The 21,734-nt window shown below is 39.4% G+C and overlaps 1 protein-coding gene across 2 annotated transcripts in view; it reads left to right on the top strand.

The window, feature by feature from the left end:
- The first annotated feature begins 7,294 nt into the window (after positions 1-7,294).
- The window catches only part of ERG (ETS transcription factor ERG), a 139,306-nt gene continuing 124,866 nt past the window's right edge, over positions 7,295-21,734 (top strand). Inside the window, exon 1 of one of the 2 annotated variants that reach the window (XM_006146287.1) lies at positions 7,295-7,423. In XM_006146287.1, coding sequence (XP_006146349.1) covers positions 7,406-7,423 — 18 coding nt within the window. In that variant the 5' untranslated portion in view covers positions 7,295-7,405. Of the gene's footprint in view, positions 7,424-7,606; positions 7,893-21,734 lie in introns of those variants that run through there. The other variant, XM_006146288.3, reaches the window with a different exon arrangement.

The following is a 21,734-nucleotide window of genomic DNA, read 5'->3' as shown; positions in this document are numbered from 1 at the left end:
GCTTTCTCCTCTTTGTTACTCTTTATCTCTCTGGAGGGTGCATGCACTCTCTAGCAATTAGAAAAAAAGTACAACTTTATTTTGGTGCAAAAACCCTTGAAATCCTTGTATGGTTTTTCATAATATGCATTTCCTACAATTTTCGAGGACTCTTTGTAAAGTGACAGGAGCAATTATTTAATAAGCTTCCCTATAAATTTCTGTCAATTTAGTGACATCATAACACAACTTATCTTCTTTTTTCAGAAGTAATCTATATTTTTAGGGCCAGCAGATGCTGTAATGAAGGTACTGGATCCCATATGGTTGACTCTGTGATTTGAGTCCTGGACCTGGCTGCTTGAAGAATATGCTGGGCACATGTGCGGGTGTGCCCAAAGTCCCAAGAAGAGACTGGAGGAATAGGAATTATAGCATGACCATACCTCCTGGGGAGTGATTTCTCACTTTCTTTCTCTTTCTGTCTCTATCTGCCTCTCTCTGGTGAGAGCATGCACCCTATGGGAAAAATTAAAAAAGAAAGTAATCTATATATTTTAAAAATTTATAAAATAATTGTAAATCAAGACAAAAATAAATGATGATGTCTGATGTCTTATGAGTGAGACAGATATAATTTAAAAATTATTTAAAGTCCTTACTAGTGATTAAAATGTAAGTTAATTTGAATACCCCAAGATAACTTCTTGGGGTGGCAAAGGACAATAGCTGAGAACAATACCTAGACAGAATCCTCTGGGTCTGAGCAGAGGCAAAGGACCATGACAGCCTGTAGGCAAGATGGCAGATGTCTTTGATTCTCCTTGACTTGTGTGCCCTTTGGGCAGGCCAAGCCTCATGGTGACCTTTGGCAATCTGATGACTGTAGTCTATGTTCAGAGGTACTCAGTAATATGGATAAAGCCCTTGAGATACATTTAGCAGTTTGCACATTGTCTGGAGAAGCATGATAATTGAAACAGATTACAAAGTTCCTTTAAACTAAATCATTGAATCAACATAATTACTTTCCTCTCAGGTTTTTTCTCTTTAAACAATGAGTAACAAATTGACATATTTATGGTTCCTGATAATGGTTTTCATATTCCTGCACTTTTAGAGGCCTATGGAGTTGAGTAAGAGCTAAGTTAGCATAAACTTGAAAATATGTGGGATATTTATGAAATCGTGTTTATTGAAATCATTGCTCCACTTGGTCCTACAGAACTGAACTGACGTGTGGTTCAAAATGTAGGAAATTGCAACTCCGTGTTGAGAAGTTGAGGATTTAGTATGTGATAACAATTTCCTTGGTTTAGATTAGTTCAAATCAACCAAGACACTGAAGAATATATTAACCACTTACAGTGTTGAAACAAGTTATTTAAATTGTAATTGAATTATTTCTTAACGTACTACTGGAGGATATAGCAAGCATGTACACACTCTCGCACGTAATCTTTCTCTCACACACGTGCATAGAGACATTCACAGGAGTTGAACAGTTGAGCCCAATTGAGTGAAACTGTAATTCTTTTTTTTTTTCTTTTTTCCTTTTTTTTTTTTTAGAGGTTTTTGCTATAGGGCGCGTGCGCTCGCCAGACAGACAGAGAGAGACAGAGAGACAGAAAGTGAGAAATCACCCCCCAGGGAGGATGGCCACGCTGCAATCCCTTCTCCTCCATTCTCCTCTCGGGATCTTGGGCACACACGCACAGGCGCCCGGCATGAGTTTTAAGCAACCGGGTCCGGGACACGAACCGCGGTCAACCATGTGGGAGTCCAGCGACATAACCATTATGCTAACTGCTGGTCCCGTGAAACTAATTCTTGAAGTAGACTGTGAACAGAAAAATGATCCATAACCAGTGTGGAATGGGTGGCCTTGAAGACTAAGAGTACCTTACGCTGCATATGTTCTCAGGCCAGTCCTCCAGTTACATAGATGGAAAAGTTCCACCGAGTGATGTAGTTTTCCATTATAGGGCAGCTCCAGATGCTTGATTCTTATCTACAATCTCAGGCACGTCCCTGGCAAAAATTCTTGGGACATCCTTCTCCTACCTCATGAATAATCCAAACATCATGTATTTCAAGATGCATGTGTCATCTTTGAACAATATACAGCACTTTTGTCCCATTGTTTCGCCCTTAAAAAGCCTGGATTTCATGAGCTAGTTCCAGGCTTTGCGATTTATGTGGGCGGAATTCAAGTAGCCTAACAAGCTTCCCAAATGCTAAGACACCCGGTGACTGCAGAGTCCCGTCATCCTGCTTCCTGCGTGCCTACCGGAGTCCCTGGTGTGGAAAGACACACCATTAGTATCAACTGGAGGGATTAAGGCTGAGTAGATGACCTCCACAAAACACATGAATGTCTCCTAGGTTTCCTTACTAAAGTCAACCAAAAATAGAACTGCTCTATGCTTGCTATAGGCATTTACACTGGAATGTGCATTCTGGTGTGCACTCAGGGTCGGACAATTCAGGATTGTGTGCTGCCTGTTATCCTGAAAATGCCTGTATTTTTCTGAATGTTTACAGAAACATAGAACATTACATAGTAGCTATATATCTTTTATATTAAAATTTGACTTACGTTTATTGTAAATGTTTTGAAACTATAGATGAGCCAAAAGAGAAGAGAGAAGAAACAACAACCATGCACACATACAAAGGATTCTCAACCATTAGAATTACAGTATATAGCTTGCTAATATTCTTACTTTGCATTTTCATTTTTAACAAACTGAGTCTGTGATTTCCTTTATAACCTAATTTTTAACTTACTAGGCAAAATATCAGAGCAATTTTTTATGTTACTAGGTATTCATCTACTAGATAATTTTCCAGTAGTATTTTCGATGGTGATGGCCATTCCATCATATGGATGTTTAATACATGGATAAATTGATAAATAAGTCATAGGTGAATTTTCTATTGTGTTTCCAATTAAGATGTCTCTCATTCCCTTTGCTATGTTCATGTGTCATTTCTAGGGTGTATTGCTCTTATCCAAAGTATTCTCAATTCTTGACCTTCCTTCACACATTCCATCTATAAAGAAGGTAGTAGGAAAACAACGAAGAGAACCTGATGACTCTTTAGAAAATGAGAAGACATGGTTTTAGGACAAATATATGATAGTGCTTTTTAAAATGTCACGAAAATTTATGGTCCATTTATTTTATATTCTTTCCTTCTTTTTTAATCGATAGAGGAAGAGAGATAGAGAGAACCCATAAGGAGCCCATTGGTCTTCCTCCTTCTCCATGGTCCTTCTCCATTTCTCCATCCCACTGAGATACTGGCCACACTCATACGTGCCTGGTGTATCTTTCAAGCTGCCAGGCTGGGACTCAAACTGTGACTGAACGTGTGGAATCTGACTGCCCCAACCACTAGGTTATGAGGCTGACACTCCTTTTCTTTTTAAATATGGAGCCAAATCTGAAGAGATTTATGAAGGCATTTAGTAAGCTCATGGTAATGGATTTATGATGGATAACTACAAAATGGAAATGTGGAATTTAATCATAGCTGCTGTTCACAGCTACCAGCTAGGCCACCCTGGCCTAGCGTGGCTTCATAGACCTTGAAGAGAGTGAAAAAAAGACACTGTCCACACAGATTTAAGGCAAGTTGGTCCCTAGGTAGAGGCCATCTGCCAGATGGGCCCCAGTGGGTCTGCCTGGTGACCTAAAGGGCCGTTTTCCTTAAGGAGGGGAAGTGTCTACTGGAAAGGCTACCTGGTCCTTCGCCTGCTGAGTGGTCCAGCGCTGAGGCCATTTAATAGCTTAGACTTGGGGCAGAGGTGAGGGAAGATGAAGTGATGTCTATATCTTCAGGTAATTTTCCTTTAACATAATGCTTGTGAAATAGCTAAGTACTGCCGTATTTTAAATATTAGATATGCTTATATGATCAATAATCAAAGTTTTTTATGCTTTGTGTTAATTATTCAGTGATTACTGGGCTTGCACAGTGTTGTGTCATTCTAGACATTAGCAAATGCTCTCTCTGAAGATGGTAGGAATTAAACATTTTCTTATTAGAAATGAGGAAGGTTTTTTTTTTTTTTAAATTTTGAAACAGGGTCTACAACTCATCATTTCCAAATTAGTATTTATTCATTTAAATTGCCAGAGAGCATGTGCACTCACCAGAGAAAGACAGACAGACAGAGAGAGAGAGAAAGACAGAGAGACAGAGAGAGGGAAAATGAGAAAGAAATCCCCAATGGGGTATGATCACTCCTTGATCCTTTCTCCTCCATTTCTCCATCCTGTCAGAATTTGGAGAACACATGCGCATGCTCCTGGAGTCTTTTAAGTCACCTGGGCCAAGATTCAAACCACAATGTGGGAGCTGTCTCCCCTAATTTCTAAGCCATGGGGCCTGCCTAAAATTAATTTTTTATTGCATTAATTTTTGTATTTTTATGCATTTTCAAAATTAGACACAATGGAACTGTTTTTTTAGGAGAGATTTTTGCTATAAGGTTGTATGCCCTTGCCCCAGAGACAGAGAAAGACAGAGAGACAGAAAGCAAGAAATTACCTCCCAGGGAGGATGATCATGCTGCAATCCCTTCTCCCCCATTTTTGTCTTGGGATTCTGGGCACGCATGTACACACGCCCAGAGTGAGTTTTAAGCCACCGGGTCTGGGATTTGAACCTCAGTCAACTGCGTGGGAGTCCAGTGATATAACCATTAGCTATTTGCTAGTCCCAGACACAATGAAATTGAAAGATAAATTCTTTAGGCATGCCATCAAGTAATGATATCTGGTTTTCTCTAAGTATTGGTATAAAGAAATTTATCTCTGATCAAAATAATTTTATTAGTTAAAGAATAAAGGATATGTGTGTGTGTATCATACATAAATAAATATGAGAAAGGGATAGAGACAGAGACTGAGAGAGATAAGGTGAAGCAAATGATGTAAATTGCCAGTGTTGAAGTTTCTGGGTAAAGGATATTAAGGGATCTTTGTATTACCCAGTTACTTTCTCTAAAGTTTGAAATTATTTCAGAATAATGAGTTTAAAAATTTCACTGTTCACTGTTTAATTTGAGTTAAGTAAGAACCAAGGATTAAAGGAAGGATCATCTGAAGAAAAAAATCTCCGCGAAACTGTTGATGCTACCCAGCTGCAAAGCATGAAGAAGGGCAGGGTAGGGACTGCGGGCGTGGGTGTGGGTGACAAGGAGGCCAGGCCAAATTTCCCTCCTGGCTATTTGGTTAGCAAGGCAGGTCATCTGATTTAAAATTGGTGTTTGGCAAATCCATAATAGGACACTGCTTATTGGAGGACTACATTAACATTTTAAAATAATGATTCTTAGGAGAGAATGGAAAGCAAGGAATCTTGGTGGAGCCGAGGAAGCTCTTTTCCTCACCACTTCTGAATTCTAGTGGAAGCTGCCCAGATAAAACAAATTAATGCTTTGAAATTTTAGGGGAAACACAGTTTTAATCAGCCTGCCATCTTAGTCATTGTTCAGACATGAAAAGAGCGGAATCAACATCCCCTCAAGCTGAAGGCGGTGCGAATCTATCAGGTTCTGATTTTTACACAGAATGAGTTTCCTCACAATATACTTTGTCTTTTTCTGCTCTCTTTCTTTCTTTTTCGTTTCTTTCATTCTTTTATTCTTTCATTTTTTTTACTCTCTCCCCCTCCCTCTCTCCCTTTCTCTCCCTGTCTCTTTCCTTCTTTCTTTCTATCCTCCTTTTCTCCCTCCCACTTTTCCTTCCCTTTTTCTTTCTCCTTCTTTTTCCTCCCTCCTCTCTTTGCTTCCCTCTTTACCGTTCTCCTTCTCCCTGTTCTATCCTAACACAAGAGAGTAAATTAGGGGCCAATAGGAGATAACGACACTGGGCTAATGTGCAGAACTCCAACATATGCAGGCCTGAGGTCCAAGTGGATCAATACCCTAGACGTCCCCTTCTGAAGCAAGAGTCCCTCAGCAACTCAGGATCTGGGCTATTGTGCTCTGCAGGTCCCCTGTTGAGACCACGCCTCTTTACTGGTGGACTTGCGTGTAGCTGGATTCAAAGCAAAATGTTGTTTCTTCCAGAGAACAAGTAACTTCCTGAAAATGAGTAATTAAAGGCCTGAAATCCTCTCAGGAATGTTCAGGCATGCGTTCTCTGTACTTCCTTCAAGTAGAAAACAGACATGTGGCCCTGAACTTATAGTTTGGGCTTTAAACGCTTAATGATTCATCATGTAGTATCTTTGTGTAGCAGAGAGTTCTATCAGGATGTGTTGCCTGTAACATGAATATTTGTGAGTGGTACCTTGCTCAATACATTTTTAATAATTTTCATTATCTGAATTTTACATAAATATTTGGAAACAAGTCTTTGGCAAGTTAAATTTTTCCCTTTACTTTTCTTGGTACATTAATTCTAGAGTTCTTGCATTTTCAACGTATTAGTTGTAGAGCAAATAAAAATGGCATGTATTTAGGACCAGCAGGTGGCATGAAGGTTAAGGCGCTAGATCCTTTGTGACTGACTATGCAGTTTGAATCTGAGACCCGGTGGCTTGAAAATTACACTGGGCACATGTGCATGTATGCCCAAAATCCTGAGAGGAGACTGGAGGAGAAGGAGTTCAGTCTGGCCATTCTCCCTGGGGGTGATTTCTCATTTTCTCTGTCTCTGTTTCTCTGATGAGCACATGTCTTTATAGCAAAAACTAACAAAAACAAAAACAAAACAAAACAAAAGCAAGTATTTGGAAGGAGAAATTGAAACTGTTCAGAATATTCATTGGAGATATTGAGTAAATGAAGGTGTTAAGTCAGCCAGCAAATGGCTATTAGTAAACATGATCACCTAGTCACATGAAACAAGTTCTACCTGCAAAATTTTCTCTTAAGGGGAAGATAGTTCAAGTCCTATGTCTTAGTTGTGTGGCAGTTCTAGGAAGAAGCGGGCCGGGAAGCCTGGCAGCGAGGGCTGAAGGCTGCCTCAACACCTTAGTCCCAAGGTGCTTCCAGCCTATGTGAAGCCACGTGGAGTCCCACCACCTCTGCATCCTGCGTTGGTCTTGGTGCGGCTGGCGTGTCACATAGCGGCTGCTCTGGTCACACCTGCTATGGCAGTCACAGTCCCAGGCAATTGCTGCCTTTTTTTTTTTTTTAATTAAAAAAAAATCTCCTGGCTGCATATCATCAAGAAAAACAACATTGTTTTCAGGGTCTCTTATCTCTCCACTCCCAAATATCCTGTTTCTTCGGGCTGGGCGGCCAGGACCAATAGAAACCTCTTCCTGCCATTGGCTGACTTCATTTCCCAGACTTAGCACAATCTCATCCGCTCTAAACAACCTCATCAAAACTACTTTCTGGTCAGAGAGAAGCAATAATTATTATTAACATTTATTAACGATCAATAAACTTGATTGCATTATGGCCAGCACTATTAAGGTAAGGAAAGGGTTCCTTTTCATTTGACAAAATCTTGTTCTTGTTACTCTTTTCTTTGGTTTCCTTTATCAATGCAGATAAGTTAGGGTTGGGCAACACCCCCACTGCCACAATAGAGGACAACAAGATTTCCTTTGCACTGCCTAGTAAATTTCCTTTTTCCTACTCCAACCATCCGCAAGGCTTAAAAACTTCAAACTCAGAAAAAAATTGGGGTTTCTAAATTCACTGTTGAGTGCTGTGGATTACTTTTGCAAAGCCTTTTCGGAGCGCTTCTGAATTTTCAGATTCTTTAACTATCCCTGATGGTGCCTGAATGTGCGGTTGATACAGGCAACAGACTTGCAATGTTGGAGGGCAGGGACAAGGAAAAAGATGGGCTTGTTATTGTTGAACTTTTGGATGCTCTTCAGTGACTCCTTAGCATGAGGGATGCCAGCCAGTCCCAGTGGAAATGGAGAGATACTCGGCAAGTGGCTGCTGGTAACGGGACGCGCTAATGTTGACTTGATTTGTGGGACATCCATGCTGAGAACTGAGTGTTCTCATAACTCATATGGTGGTAATTCAGCGTGTTTGGTTATGTGTTTATCATTAATAAAATACCTACTCCTCTGTGCACTGTAAAATTTCTTCCTAGTGATGTTGGGTTTGTGGGGATTAGAGAGCCATGGCTTGTTGCTGCTTTATGCTCTGGGCTATTTGGTCTGATGTGTTTTCTTGCAAATGTCTCTGGTAGGTAGCAGATAGAGCTCATCACAGAGGTAAATCTGTACAGGTAGAAACCTAAATGAAGCTGCTGCCTGGAAACAGGGCCAATTTAATGATGAGAGCATGTTAGTGGCATGGCGCCTATGAGGAGGTGGTCTGTTAAAGTATTTCCAAGGATGCCAACCCATGGTGATATTTGTAGAAATGACAAAAATAGGCACGAAAGCAGGTACTAAAGAGAGGGAAAAGCATGTTTTGTTAGTTGAATGCCTTTAGTTTTGCTGCAGACAGGTAAAAAGTATTTGGTTGTGTTTTTATCAAGAGTTCTCACTTGAAAGCTCATGAAAATGGAAATTTACCCTGAATTGGGCCAAAGCATTTTCAAAAATCCTCTTGGTTTGGTATTTTTGTAAACTGAAACAATTGAGTTAGAGAATTTGATTAACATGGACCATATAAACTGTATTTCAGAAGTTCTGTTCGGTGTTTATTTCTCAAGGTATGTTCATTGTATATTAAAAAGAATTTTTCTTGTACCAAAGAATTTTACCTTCCAGAGATTTTTCTTTTTTTGACCTTAAGCAGCAGAGTTCGTGTGACTGTAACTATCAAAGAAAGAAAATTTAAAATTGGGAGTTTGATGTGCTCCAGTTCAACGATAGGAGTAGAAATTACTTGATTTTATAACCAACAATGCTATCCTTTTTGTTATTTTTGTCCTTACATCCAAATTTCAAAACAATTAAATAAAATATTTTTTGTAAAACTTGAGTATAATCTTAAGTGGAATTCCCCCCGACAAAACCAGTGCATTAAAAGACATTGAAATAATATGCCATCCGTTATAAGGCATTTAAAAGTACCTTTTGAAAAAAAAAAAGAATGTATAACTTAAAATACATATTCATCAAGATATGAAGTTACTTTTGAAATTTGAATGTTTGCGAATTTCTAAATGAATTTTGGGAAATAGTTTATGCCTGTCTAGGGTACTATGGTGGAGTTAGCATTTTATTACTTTGCATTATATGTATAGTGTACTCCATGTTAATGTTTAAAATGACTTCAAGTGAATTTTTAAAAAATTCTCTGCTAAAATAAAATAATCCCTCTTTATAGGTAACTTCCTCTAAGGCATGTTTCTGCTAGGTTCTGGGGAAAGTAATGAGATGATTTTATAGCCTTGTTTATAGAGTGGAAAAAGGAGGCCTTGAGTCTGTTGACTACAGTTTTAATTATGTTAGCACAAAGCTCAAATTAGCATAGGGAAAATTACGACTGTCCACTGGAATTAGGAAACAGTCACTCAGACAAGCAGTTTCCAGTCTCAAATGAGCTCTGTTTCTTCTTGTTTTAGTAAATAAAGCAATTAGTCGATTAGGTATCAGATGCCTGAATTCATTAAATCGTTACTTCGTATCTGAGGGGTTTTTTTTGGTATTAATATGTATAAGAACCTATATGACATTATGCAAAACTCAATATTCTTATCCAGTCTTTATGATACCCACCATCACTTTCCCTTCATAATTTGAAATTGGTAACAAAATGTTTCAACTGGAAGAAGTAAGTGAATCTTAAGAGCTTTCATGAGCATGCCCATTTATGTCTAAGTGCCTTTAAAATCAGATGAAGAATGCTTATAAAAATGGGTAAGCAACAAGGCCGATATACCCGTATGCAAACAATTCACTGAGCAGTTTTGGTGCTTCCATTTTCTTCTGTGCCTTCTGATAATACTTAACGCTTCCAAAACAGCAGAGTATTGCTTGGAACTCCAAGGAGGCAGTTACCTTGTAACTTGAATGTGCATCAGCAGGAGTTTTAATCCAACCTCCCAATGCCTTCTCTTATTATTTTTATTTCCTTTTAATGCAATCTACCATTTAGGAAGTCTAATGAAGCCTACAGTTGCTTCTCAGAATAATTATTTTAAATCCATAAAATGAAATATAGAATACAGAGAAAAGACAGCTTTATCCTCAGACCCCTTAGAAGTTCGGAATCCCAGGTTGCAAGCCCTGATCCTAGAGTCCAAAGATCCTAAAACTTTAAAATCAGAAGGTGGGGCATTTTCCCTTGTCACAGAGACCTGCCATTGAAGGACACAGGGAGAGCAAGCAGCGGTGGGTCGGTGGGTCGTGTTAGTGGGAAATCAGACAGGATATGGAAAGTTCTTAAGGAGGCTCTGTGAAAACTCAGGGCACACTGTGGCATGTCAGTGGCTTGCTTAAAGAGTTGCTTTCTTGGATTGAACATAGGCAAGAGGGTTTGATGATAATTGAAACATGAAGTGATGAATTGTTCTTATTCATTTAAAAGCATGTAGTTTGTTTTACCTCACGTGTTGCAAATTGCAGGCACCATCTGCCTTTATGCCTGAAGGAAACTTACTAGAGCTAAAGGTTATGTAAAGGCAGTACGTTTCCTCCCAGGATTTTGGCAAATGTGAGTAGTAAGTTCAATAGCTACGGATATATAAATTCTTATCAGCCCACTGGTTGAAGTGGAACATGAAATTGTTTCATGCATTGTCACGGGGAAAGAATGGCCCAGGCATACTTCTACTGTCCTGCTAAGAGAGCTGGCTCCGATTGGTCTTTGCCTCACAGTGGATCTGCAGAGTGTTATCTGAAATGACTTGATACTTGCATTCAGGGCAGCTCTCTAACCCAGGGTGCCACCTGTGGGTGCAGCTTTCACCCTGAGCTCCTGAGCCTGTGTGTGTACCCCTACCCACCCAGCACCTGCTCAGCCGTTCCCGAGCAGAAGTCAGGATGACTGAATTTGTGGACAGTTTTTCTTCTCACTGAAAACACTGCAGGACTGCAGTGTTCTCAGATACTGCTCTGTAATTACCGCTATTTTATTTAAAGTGATTATTTCATAAAAACTTGGTCTTGCAACACAGATCTTTATTTTTTTTTAAAGATCACAAATGTGTACATAGATAGACTTGTTTATATCTCTTGAAAAAGCACACATACAATTAAGATAAATAAAACCACTATTCCTGATGTCTTCAGGAGCATTTTACATCTGCATTTAGGATGTTGGAATAAGGCCCCCTTTGTGGGAGTGGGGGCCCAGTAACTTGGCAGATGTCTTGGTTTAACAGCTGATACACAAAGGAATTGTAATGCAAGAGACCATAGGGGAGGAGACTTAGAGTTTCCCTGAACTAGAAAGTCTTAGAGGAGGGTAGTTTACAGGACAGTCTCCAGGTCTTTACAGCATTTGGTAGCACGCTGTGCTCTGTCAGGATCTTTTCTTTAGAGCCAACAAACTCCTCAAACACTGCAACCCAGTCAGGAGTCCCCTTTTGTGTCTCACAGGATGGAGGACAGCTGCTTCTGCCCTGAGATCTGGGAGATCGCCCTTGAGAGTGCTTCTCTTACTTTATGTGGTCACAGACACACTTGTGTCTGAACCCTGAATCCTGATTAATCTTGTGGCCTGAACATGGGAGTTTACCTGTCTGGCCTCAGTTTCATTGTCTGTAAAATGGGGTCATTGTGGTAATCCTGTCTTCTGCTGCTATGAATTGCTTTCTGTAGAGCTTCTAGTAGGTGATCAATAAGTGGTAGATGCCATCAGACTCCCCAAGTTGATCTAACCTTTCCAAGTACATTGCCTTGTCTTTATTTTTTAAAATTATTTTTATTAAACATTTGATTAGTGTATGTCATTTACATTGCCTTGTCTTTCTAGCCCTTCTCTTAATTCTCTACATTTTCCATTACCCTGCTTCAGTTGTGTAGCCCACAGCCACCGACTTGGTTCTCATGCTTTCTAAGAGACAGGGAGAATGACAGGATCACTACCACCTGGTGCTCCTCTGACCTCCCACACCAAGGCACAGCACACCTGCAGGGGAGGGTGGCAACAAAAGAGGGCAGATCAGGAAAAGGGGGCTTTCAGGGGTCCTCATGGAAGGTAGAGGAGGGCAGATGCCAAACATGCGGGCAGAGGGTGACCCGAGGCATGCTGCTCAGCAAGTTTTCCCAGTCCTGTCCTGTGGTTCTGTTATTGCAGTCTGCTGCTGCATCTTGGTCCTGACCAGGGCAGCAATGGGAGTACTAGAATGTCCCCATGCTCTTAATTTCCCATTACTTTTGAAAGATGCATCTTGTTTTGTCAAAATTTTAAGCATAAAACAGTCTCATTGTAAAGAAAATGAAAAAAAAATCATTACAATCAATATAGGTTTCTACAAATTCCAAGCCACCAGAAAAATTACTATTCGTGTTTGGTGTGTCGCTTTCTATTCTATGCTTCTATTTATCTCTAGCTATCTGACTGTGCCTCCTGCTTTTCACAGTTAACATTGTTTTGTAAACATTCCTCCTGCCAATCAAAATCTTGTGTAAGCAGAATATTTACGCCTTATATTATTCCATCCAAAATAAGTATTTCATTTTTTATAATGAATATACTGTGGTAGGAGATAATACTGCTTTCAATTTTTCACTAATGACATGATAATGAACCTACTATTGAATTTTAAAAATCAATTTTATTGGTATTGGTGCTTGGAAAATGAACATACATTCTTGTAAAGTCTTTGCCAAATTTAAATATTTGCCATTTTCGAGAGTAATTGCCAGTTGTTCTCTAGAAAGGTTGTAGCATTTCCCACCTGAATATTTTACGCTTGATGCTTTGCCATTCTGACAGGCAAAAATGGAATCTCACATATTTATATTTCCTCAATTTTATTATTTTAAATATTTAATTACTTTTTTGTTTACCATGAATTCGTTTAAGTTAATGGCTCATTGTGACCCCTAGATATCTTTCTTTTCTTTTTTCTTTTCTTTCCTTTCCTTTCTTTCTTCCTTTCTCTCTCTCTTTCTCCTTTCTTTCTTTCTTTCCCCTCTTTCTTTCTTCCCTTCTTTCCTTCTTTCTTTCCCTCCTTGCTTCTTTTCTTCCTTCACTCTCTCCTTCCTTTCATTTTTTTAGTATTAGAGGGCATGTGCATGCATAAATGACAGGGAGCAGGAAAGAGAGAAGGCACCCCCCAATATGCCTGGTCATGCCACAATTCTTTTTCCTCCAAATCTTCATCCCACTAGGATCCTGGGAACATGCATGTGCTTCCAGCATGTTTTTTCAAGCTGACAAGTCCAGGAATTGGACTAGATCTAATCAGCCATGTGGGATCCACTCTCCCCTGCACAACATCTCACTACTGTGCTATGGGGTCAGCTCTGAATTTTTTTTTCTTATTCATACCTTCATTCTCTGTTTGATCTAGCATATTTATAATATATTTCCCTATTGAACTTGGATGATAAATACTTGATAATGTGTAAGAGCAATCCCTGTTTTGTCCATCCTTTCACTCTTCCTTTCCTATCTCATCAACATATTCTCCCAAATTTTCTGGTGTTCATCTGTGAGTGTGACTACTTCATGTTCACCCACTGAAGTCATAGGACCTGTTCCTAGTGATGTCACACCCACCTCTTCCTGCCATCAACAGTGACTGGTGAAGTATATAAGGATTCAATAGATATTTGTTGGGACCAGCTGTTAGCATAATGGCTATGTTGCTGAACTCCCATGTAGCCAACCGTGATTCAAGTCCCGGATCTGGTGGCTTAAACTTATGCCGGGCGCGTGTGCATGTGTGCCCAAGATCCTGAGAGGAGAATGAAGATTGTGGCATGGCCATCCCCCTTGGGAGGTGATTTCTGGCTTCCTGTCTCTCTATCTCTGTCTGTCTTTCTGGTGAGCGCATACGCCCTATAGCAAAAACCTCTCCAAAAAAAAAAATAGATATTTGTTGAAAAAAAATTTTAATTAAACAATTTTAAGGTCATAAAGAGAATATTAAGAAATTAAAGTTCTACAATAATTATTGTTGATTGTAAGGAGAAGTCTTATTTCTTTTTAGAGATATTTTCTCCTAGTATAATGAATATGGTTAAAAAGAATAAAATTGAGTTAAGAAATCACAGTGTAGCTGTGATATCTTGAATTCATAGCCCATGTTAACATCAACCTAATAGCTGCTTGTGTCATGCCAGGCTTGTACGAAATTCTCAGGCTATTGTTGCTTCTTTACAGATAAGAAGAGAGGATTGGAGAAGCTAACCAGCTTGCTCAAGTCACACAAATCAATTTGTGTTCCCTCTCTTTATCATCATATGATCTCTATTTTTTAATTGAATTGCTAGATGGTGCATGTTCATCAGTGAGAGACATGGTGAAAGAGAAAGAGGGAGAAAGCATCTCACAATGGGTCAGAGTCACACATGACACATCCCTTTTTCATTTCTCCATCTTACTGGGACTTGGGGCTTGCATACCCATGTACCCAGTGTGTTTTCTCAGGTGTCAGAGTTGGCCATGTAGGAGCCAGTTTCCTTAACCCTAAACTATGGGGCTAGCCCTATATGGTTTCTTTCCCCTGCTATTTACCTTAACCCTACACAATGAATTGCTGTGCAGAGAAAAAGTAATGTATTAAATGATATGGTAGCATATTAAATAATTGGATAATGAAAATTATGATAATGGCTACTTTATATTATCTAGTCTGGCATGAAAAATCTCCTAGGCAACAATTATTATAGCCACTCTGGGTGGCTAAGCAAAATGAAGTGCTAGACAATTCAAAAGCTAAACCTTTAGCGCCCAATTCCATATTTGCTTGGTGACCAGAATTCTTTCCGTATTTGGCAATATCCAAGGCACAGTGGTTCCAGATTCCAGATCAGCTGCTGATTTACATTTCCTCGTCCCAAGTGTCAACTTCCTTGCTCTTGTCTTGGGTGTCAATAATGAAAATGCAGGTCAGAGTTTTCCATAAGACTTTACCTAGCCTCTCAGGAGGGTGTTCATGGGCTAAACTCTGGGAAGAACGACAATATGCTGTGGTGCACAGATAAGTGCTGAGACGCTTAGAAAAGAAAGACGCAGGCCAAGCAAAATTATTTATTGTGAAAGTGCCACATCAGACTCCAATCATAACATAGCATCAGGGCTGTTACTTCAAACACTTTTGTTAAAAACAATGCAGTCAAATTCTGGAAAATAAATAACATTGTGTAAAGATCCCACATCTTGAATTTGATACATTTACTTTTAAAGCCTTCCACTTTGATGATTTAACATCTTTCTTGGCATCATGAAATTATACAAGGGAGCTTCAACAAGTGCGTAAAAAGTCTATGCATAGATTTCAGCTTTTTTTTTTCCCCACCAGGGTAAATTTGTACTTTAATTTTCATTTCCATAACTCTTTTGAAGTCCCCTGTATGTAGTGAATAATGCATTGATTATTTTTGCATTTTTTCATTTAACAAATATTGTCAAGAGTCACACTTGCACATAGGACCTGTCCCTCCCCCGCTTCCCACTACATTCACATTTCTCCAAAGGCCATTAGTCCAAATCATCACACAAGAGCAAAGTTGTTATTTCCATCCCTTCAGTTCCTTTGACCTTCATTAGATCTTATATTTTAAACTTAACAGGTCCATAGGATGCTCACCTTTGAGGAAGAAGAGACTGTTGAAATGATACTTCAGAATTTGTCAACACAATTAGTTTGTGTGTCTCAATTTGAGGTAGATTTCCCAAGATATTGCTCCAAGTGAGGAAAAAAAATAGAGTATGTGGTTTTATATTGCGTAGTCCTGTTTGGACCCTTGTCATACATGTGTTACCTGGTATTCCAGACAACATCAAAACAGAAGGATTAAAGAAGAACACAGCCCACATTTATCTTCTGCCCAGAAACTCTGTTTCTTTATGGACTCCTTAAAATAGCCTCTGTGGGGGGAATGATTGGTCTTATCTTCAAGCAGAGCTGGGGGGCCATAGATGCTGCAGCTGGTGAGGACAAGTAGAAAGAGGCCAGTCTGAGAGATGGTGACCCAGAACTTTAGTGTGATTCTACAGGACCTCGGCAGGTAACCTCACTTCTCCTGGCTATGCTTCCTTCCTGGGAAGATGGCGATGGTCTGTATAGCTTCTCTCTGTGATTTGGTGATTCTGTGCTGCTATCAGGACCACTGGGATAGCTGGCAACGACTCCACTGTTGGTCTCAGAAGTGAGGAGGAGCTCATGAGGTGGTGGGCAATGGATGTTCCCCCCCTGCCTCCCCGAAGGCTTCCTGGGTTCAGACCTTGACTGCCCTGATTCCTGGCCATTTCCCTCCCACAAGCCATAGCTTCACAGAATCTTGGTTTGTTCAGCTGTAAACACGGATAACAGTAGTTCCCACTTATGGTGAAGTTGTACAGGCTGGAAGAGCTGAGAACTGTATTGAGCACATATGGGCTACTTACCTAATAAATGTTAGCTAAGTTTACTATTCATTTGAATCAAATAAATTTTCCTTATAGGATCAAGATCAGGAAATCTTTAAAAGCATTTCTCTCTTTCTCTCTCTCTCTCTCTCTCTCTTTCTTTCTTTCTTCTTTCTTTCTGTGGGTTGGGCTTTTGTTTCTGTAACAGTTTGTGAATTTAATTTTTTCCAAGTAGCTCATTTGTCCACTTGCCTCTAACATGTTCTGTTCTCTTTCTTATGAAATAAAAACTCTGGCAGAGACAGCGAGCTCCCAGTTATTATCAAGCATGTTATATTGGAAATGACTGAAGATATCTTTGGGAAAGGCTTGATGGTGCCTTTGCGTGTACCTGTGCACAGCAGGTCCTGGAGGGGATCCACCTTGTCACCTCTGCTTTTCTTCTTATCTCTTCGTTCTCCCACACTGCCATTGATAAAACCCAGCAGGATGCTTGAGAAGTGTAAGGAACAGCGGTGATGGGGAGGAGGGCGCTTCCTGAGCACCTGAATGTGCAGGGGTCCTTCTCGGACTCATTTTTCTTACTCCAGGCTTCCCCTCACACCCCGTCACTTCTCTCACCCCAGGAACTCTGGGGCAGTGCAAGTTTGTAAGATTTTAGGTCAGAGTGAATAAATAAATACAGAGAATGTCCAGGAGATAGAGACTATGCTATGAACATTTATCCAAAGCAGTCCCTGCACATCTACTTTTGAGCTCTATCATTTAATTTCGTCTTGTGTGAACTCCTAGAACTAGAAGCCTAACTACATTCACATAAAAAGTAAGAATATTGTCCAAGGGTCAAATATAAGTAACATTATGAGTTTTCTGACTTTCTAAATTATCTATTCCAATGGCAGTCAACATGGGTAGCTATGTTGACTTTACTGTTTGCTTTTGTTTGTTTGTTTGTTTTTTCCATAGAGCACATGTACTCACCAGAGAGGAGGAGAGAGATATGGAAAGTGAGAAATCATCCCCTAGAGGGTTTGGCCATGCTGCAGTCCCCTTTGCTCCATTCTTTTCTCTGGATTTTGAACATGCATACACTTGTGCCTGGTGTGTTTTTCAAACCACTGGGTCTGGGACTTGAACCATGCATTCAGCCATATGGGATCCAGCTGCCTTAACCACTGGGCCACTGGCTAGCCTGATTTTACCTTCTTTTTAAGACAAAAAATATTAACTCAGTTAAGCCATGTCAAGTTTAGAAGAAAAGAAATACAATTTTCTTTGCTAGGGTAGCATTTTAGTAAAGAAACCCCTCTGTTTCTTGTACATCCCTGAAAGGGCACCTTCTTTCCAGTCCACAAAGTGGCTCCCATGGACTCACTGAATATTGGAAGCACACACCTATTGATAAGAAGCTGGCTGTGGAATAAGAACACACTTTTTTTTTTTTTTAAAGCCTATTCTCTGGAGATGGAAAATATCTTTTTTTAGCTCAAATGTTTACTGCTTTGGTAAACAGTAAAATGCTGCTACAGCAATTACCTTGAGGATAAAGGGCTTGTAGACAGATACTTCCTGTGCTCACTTCCTACCCAGATAGCCAGCCCAACCAGAGGAGCACTGATGCAGGAAGGGCTCCCGATGGAAACTTCCTCCCTGGGAATGCATGCTTTATTATTCATTATCTTCTCTCCATAAGCCTGTTGCTCCAGATTTTTTAGAATGGTTCTGTCTTGAAACAGGTGAAAAGAGGAAGTCTCTCAAAGATGATTTTAGTCTCATGTTTTCATTCTTAGTGTTACTCTTCTTACCAGTTTTTAAGGAAACGTGGAAAGACAAGACCAGTCATGCCATGAGTACTGTTGTGCCCTGTAGGCATCTCAGTCCTCTTTGAATCATGGAAAACATTGCTTTTCCATTTGGTGAAAAATAAGCCTCCATGAGATTCAGTTGAAGAGCTTTTCTGCGGTTGTTTAGTATAAAGGTCATTTTGGATTTTGCTTTCTTTAGTCAAGCAGAAGTTACCGGATTTGGGTACAAAAACTTCAGCTCACAGATTGTTCTCGGTGCTGATTTTATACCAGGATTAAATCTCAACGAGTGCATCATTTAGGCCCTTTGAAGCAAAGCAAATAAAATCACAACGCACAAACACTGAACAATAGGGAATCATCAATTACCCATCTACAGGATGTGTCCTTACCAACTGACCCCTTTGTAGAAGGAAAAAAACATATCAAGTCAACAAACAATAAGATTGAACAATAAATGAAACAAAATAAATAGCACCTGAGAGCCTCTCAACTCAAAACACTGGCGAAGCCCCAGAGAGGGATGTTTACATGCTCTAAACATGGAAACCTATGACTCCACCCAGATCTCCTGCAGGTCCCTAAAATAATCAGAAAACTAAGTAGCCATTCACTGCTGGTTGGCATCATGTCATGTTGAAGCACCTCGTTTGGTGATCAGGAAACACCTGTGAGCTTTGCGTTGCTGTAGAGGAGAAGACAGTGTCTGCCAAGCATTCTGTTGGGTGTAGGTAGTCTAAGTGGTGGTGACTGGCAGTAAAAGCAGAGATTATATTCAGCCCTGAGAAGCTATCAAGATGGTTATATGTTGTCATGTCTCATGAAGATGCTACTATATTAATATACTCTAATGATATTATCTATGGTCACTGAACAATGTATTTTCTATTTGAAATAAAATTGAATTGGGATAAAATAGCCCAGAAAAATTTTCCTATAGAAACTTACTTGTTTATCTACTTTTGCTTATCTTGTTAAAAGACATAGGGTGTAAAAATCTCAGTATCCTTCTGTTTGAATGGAGACTTCTTTCTTCCTCTGCCATTGTTCCCCATAAACGTTTATTGGGCAGCATTTGTTCAGTAAAACTTCAGAAAACCCCTCTCTTTTTAAAAAAAAAAAAAAAAAAAAAAAAAAAAAAAAAAAAAAAAAAAAACCTTATTTATTTATTTGGAGAGGTTTTTGCTATAGGGTGTGTATGCTTGCCAGAAAGACAGAGAGAGACAGACAGGAAGTGAGAAATCACTCCCCAGGGTGGATAGCTATGCCACAATCCCTTCTCCTCCACTCTTGGGATCTTGGGCACACACGCACACATGCCTGGCATGAGTTTAAGCCACCGGATCTGGGACTCGAACTGTGGTCAACTATGTGGGAGTCCAGTAACATAGCCATTATGTCAACTGCTGGTCCCTAAAATACCTTTTAAAAATAATTATTGAATTTAATTTAATTTATTATTGTTAGTATTATTTAATTTGCCATAGGGCAAGTGAATTCACCATAGAGAAGTGGAGGAGCGAGGAGGGTGGTGTGGAGTGAGAAAGAAAGCCACCAGGTCTGGGACGTGAACTGTGGTCAGCCATGTGAGAGTCCAGGCCGTTAATCACCACGCCATATGCAGCCTTCACCCTCCACCCCCCAACATGCTTCTTTACAGATGCTACCTCCTTCACTTCTGCTTCTTGCAAAATGACTTCTCTAAGCTCTAGAGTCAGTATCGACTAACTCCAGTATTGCCTGAATCAGGGTTGTATGATGTTGGTGCAAGACAGGATAGCAAATATATTTGTCTTTGGTGTCTGGTTCAGTAACACCTCTATTGACTCCTCTCTGAAAATCAGTCTTGCCTGGCCAAAGATTGTTCTTTGTTTTCTTCGATAGCCTGGAATGAATACATACTCAATATAGTCATTTTGTGACATATCATTGAAAAAAGAACAACAATAGAAACATTCTGCTTTCCCACCATTTCAAAACTAATTAATGATAACAGCATAGAAAATAAAATTTTAGAAAAGATAATTAAAATAATTACTATTACATCATCAATAATCTGTTAATACTTAGTATACACACACACACAGCACACATTTTGGTCTCTTCTCTATGAATATAGATATATTTTTAAAATACTAATAAAGTTTAGGAAATTAAACTCATTTTTAATAGTCCTTTTCTACTAACTGTTCTCCAGGATAGTGGGATAAAAAAGAGGAGTAAATTTGAACTTTTCATGATCACTTTTAGAAATTAGGCCCCCGTGTGTGTTTGTTTCTTTTTTTATTAGATTTTTGCCATAGGACATATATGTTCACCAGAGAGATACACAGAGAGAGGGGAAATCAGAAATCATCTCTCAGGGGGATGGCCATGGAGTGGTCCCTTCTCTTAGGGTTTTGGGCACACATGCATATGCTCCTGGCATGGCTTTTAAACTGCCATATCTGGGACTTGAACCTCAGTTGGTCACATGGGAATCCAGTGCCTTACCCACCACACCATCTCCTGACTCAAGGGACCTTAAATTTTCATTTTGCACTGAGTCCCACCAATTACGCAGCCCTTCCTGAAGACAGAATTAATTTCTCTAACAAAATTCAGCCTTTTTGAGAATGGGGGTGAAGGAGACAGGCCCACTGAGATTCTATTAGCCTAGCAGATAGTTTCAAAGGATTAATTATTCACAGGCATCAAGCAATACAAGATAATTGCTGTGTGTTCTGTCCTTAGTCACTGTTCTCCATGATACAAGACAGAGGGCAGAGAATATCTTAATTCTCATTGAAAAACCAACACACATTCATCTTTTGTGTATTTGGTCCTGGTGTCTATTTGTTTAAGTTCTTCTTTGAAGGGCCTTTATGAGCTGATGTTAAAATAAATTCTGAAGTCAGCTTTCTGCTGGTTTCTACAAATATTGTCTATCAGTCTCTGTGATTACACATACAAACCTATGTCTGAATTTATACTACAAGGACATTAAGGTTAAACCTTGAGTCATTTGATTTTTGTAAAGTTGAGAGGCTTGTATTCATGTATACATTCATTGAATGCATTAATATGTTCAACAAATAAAATATAAACAAATGCTCCAAATGTCACTGGCTATAAAGCTGTAATAGCAAACATGCATAAACAGCTACTGCACATTTTATGACTTAGTCATTTAAAGTTGTATATTTCTATGAACATTACAGCAAAGTATGGAAGGTGTGAGTTTTTTTTTTCCTTCCCTTGGCCAGATTTGTACATTTATTTCCTTGGTGATATGAAATGAATTAGTTCCCTTATTGCTATTAAATATCCTGTTCAGTGCCATACTTATTGGGTATTAAGAATTTTATTTTTCTGAAAATCGTTTCTCATCTTCATTTCATTTTGGGAGAAGGAAAAGTGGGTAACACAATGTAAGTTTGTTCCCTGAGGAAAAAAATAAGGATCCTCAATTAAAAAAAAAAATAATGAGTTCCTTTTCATGGCTTCTTGGCCAATATTGGCACAAAGATGCGTTATTAATAAATGGTAGTTAG

The sequence above is a fragment of the Tupaia chinensis genome, unplaced genomic scaffold, assembly GCF_000334495.1.
Source record: "Tupaia chinensis unplaced genomic scaffold, TupChi_1.0 Scaffold000175_1, whole genome shotgun sequence".
In the NCBI taxonomy this organism is placed as follows: domain Eukaryota; kingdom Metazoa; phylum Chordata; class Mammalia; order Scandentia; family Tupaiidae; genus Tupaia; species Tupaia belangeri.
Note: the sequence above shows the minus strand (reverse complement) of the source record. Positions and strands in the feature narration are given on the sequence as shown.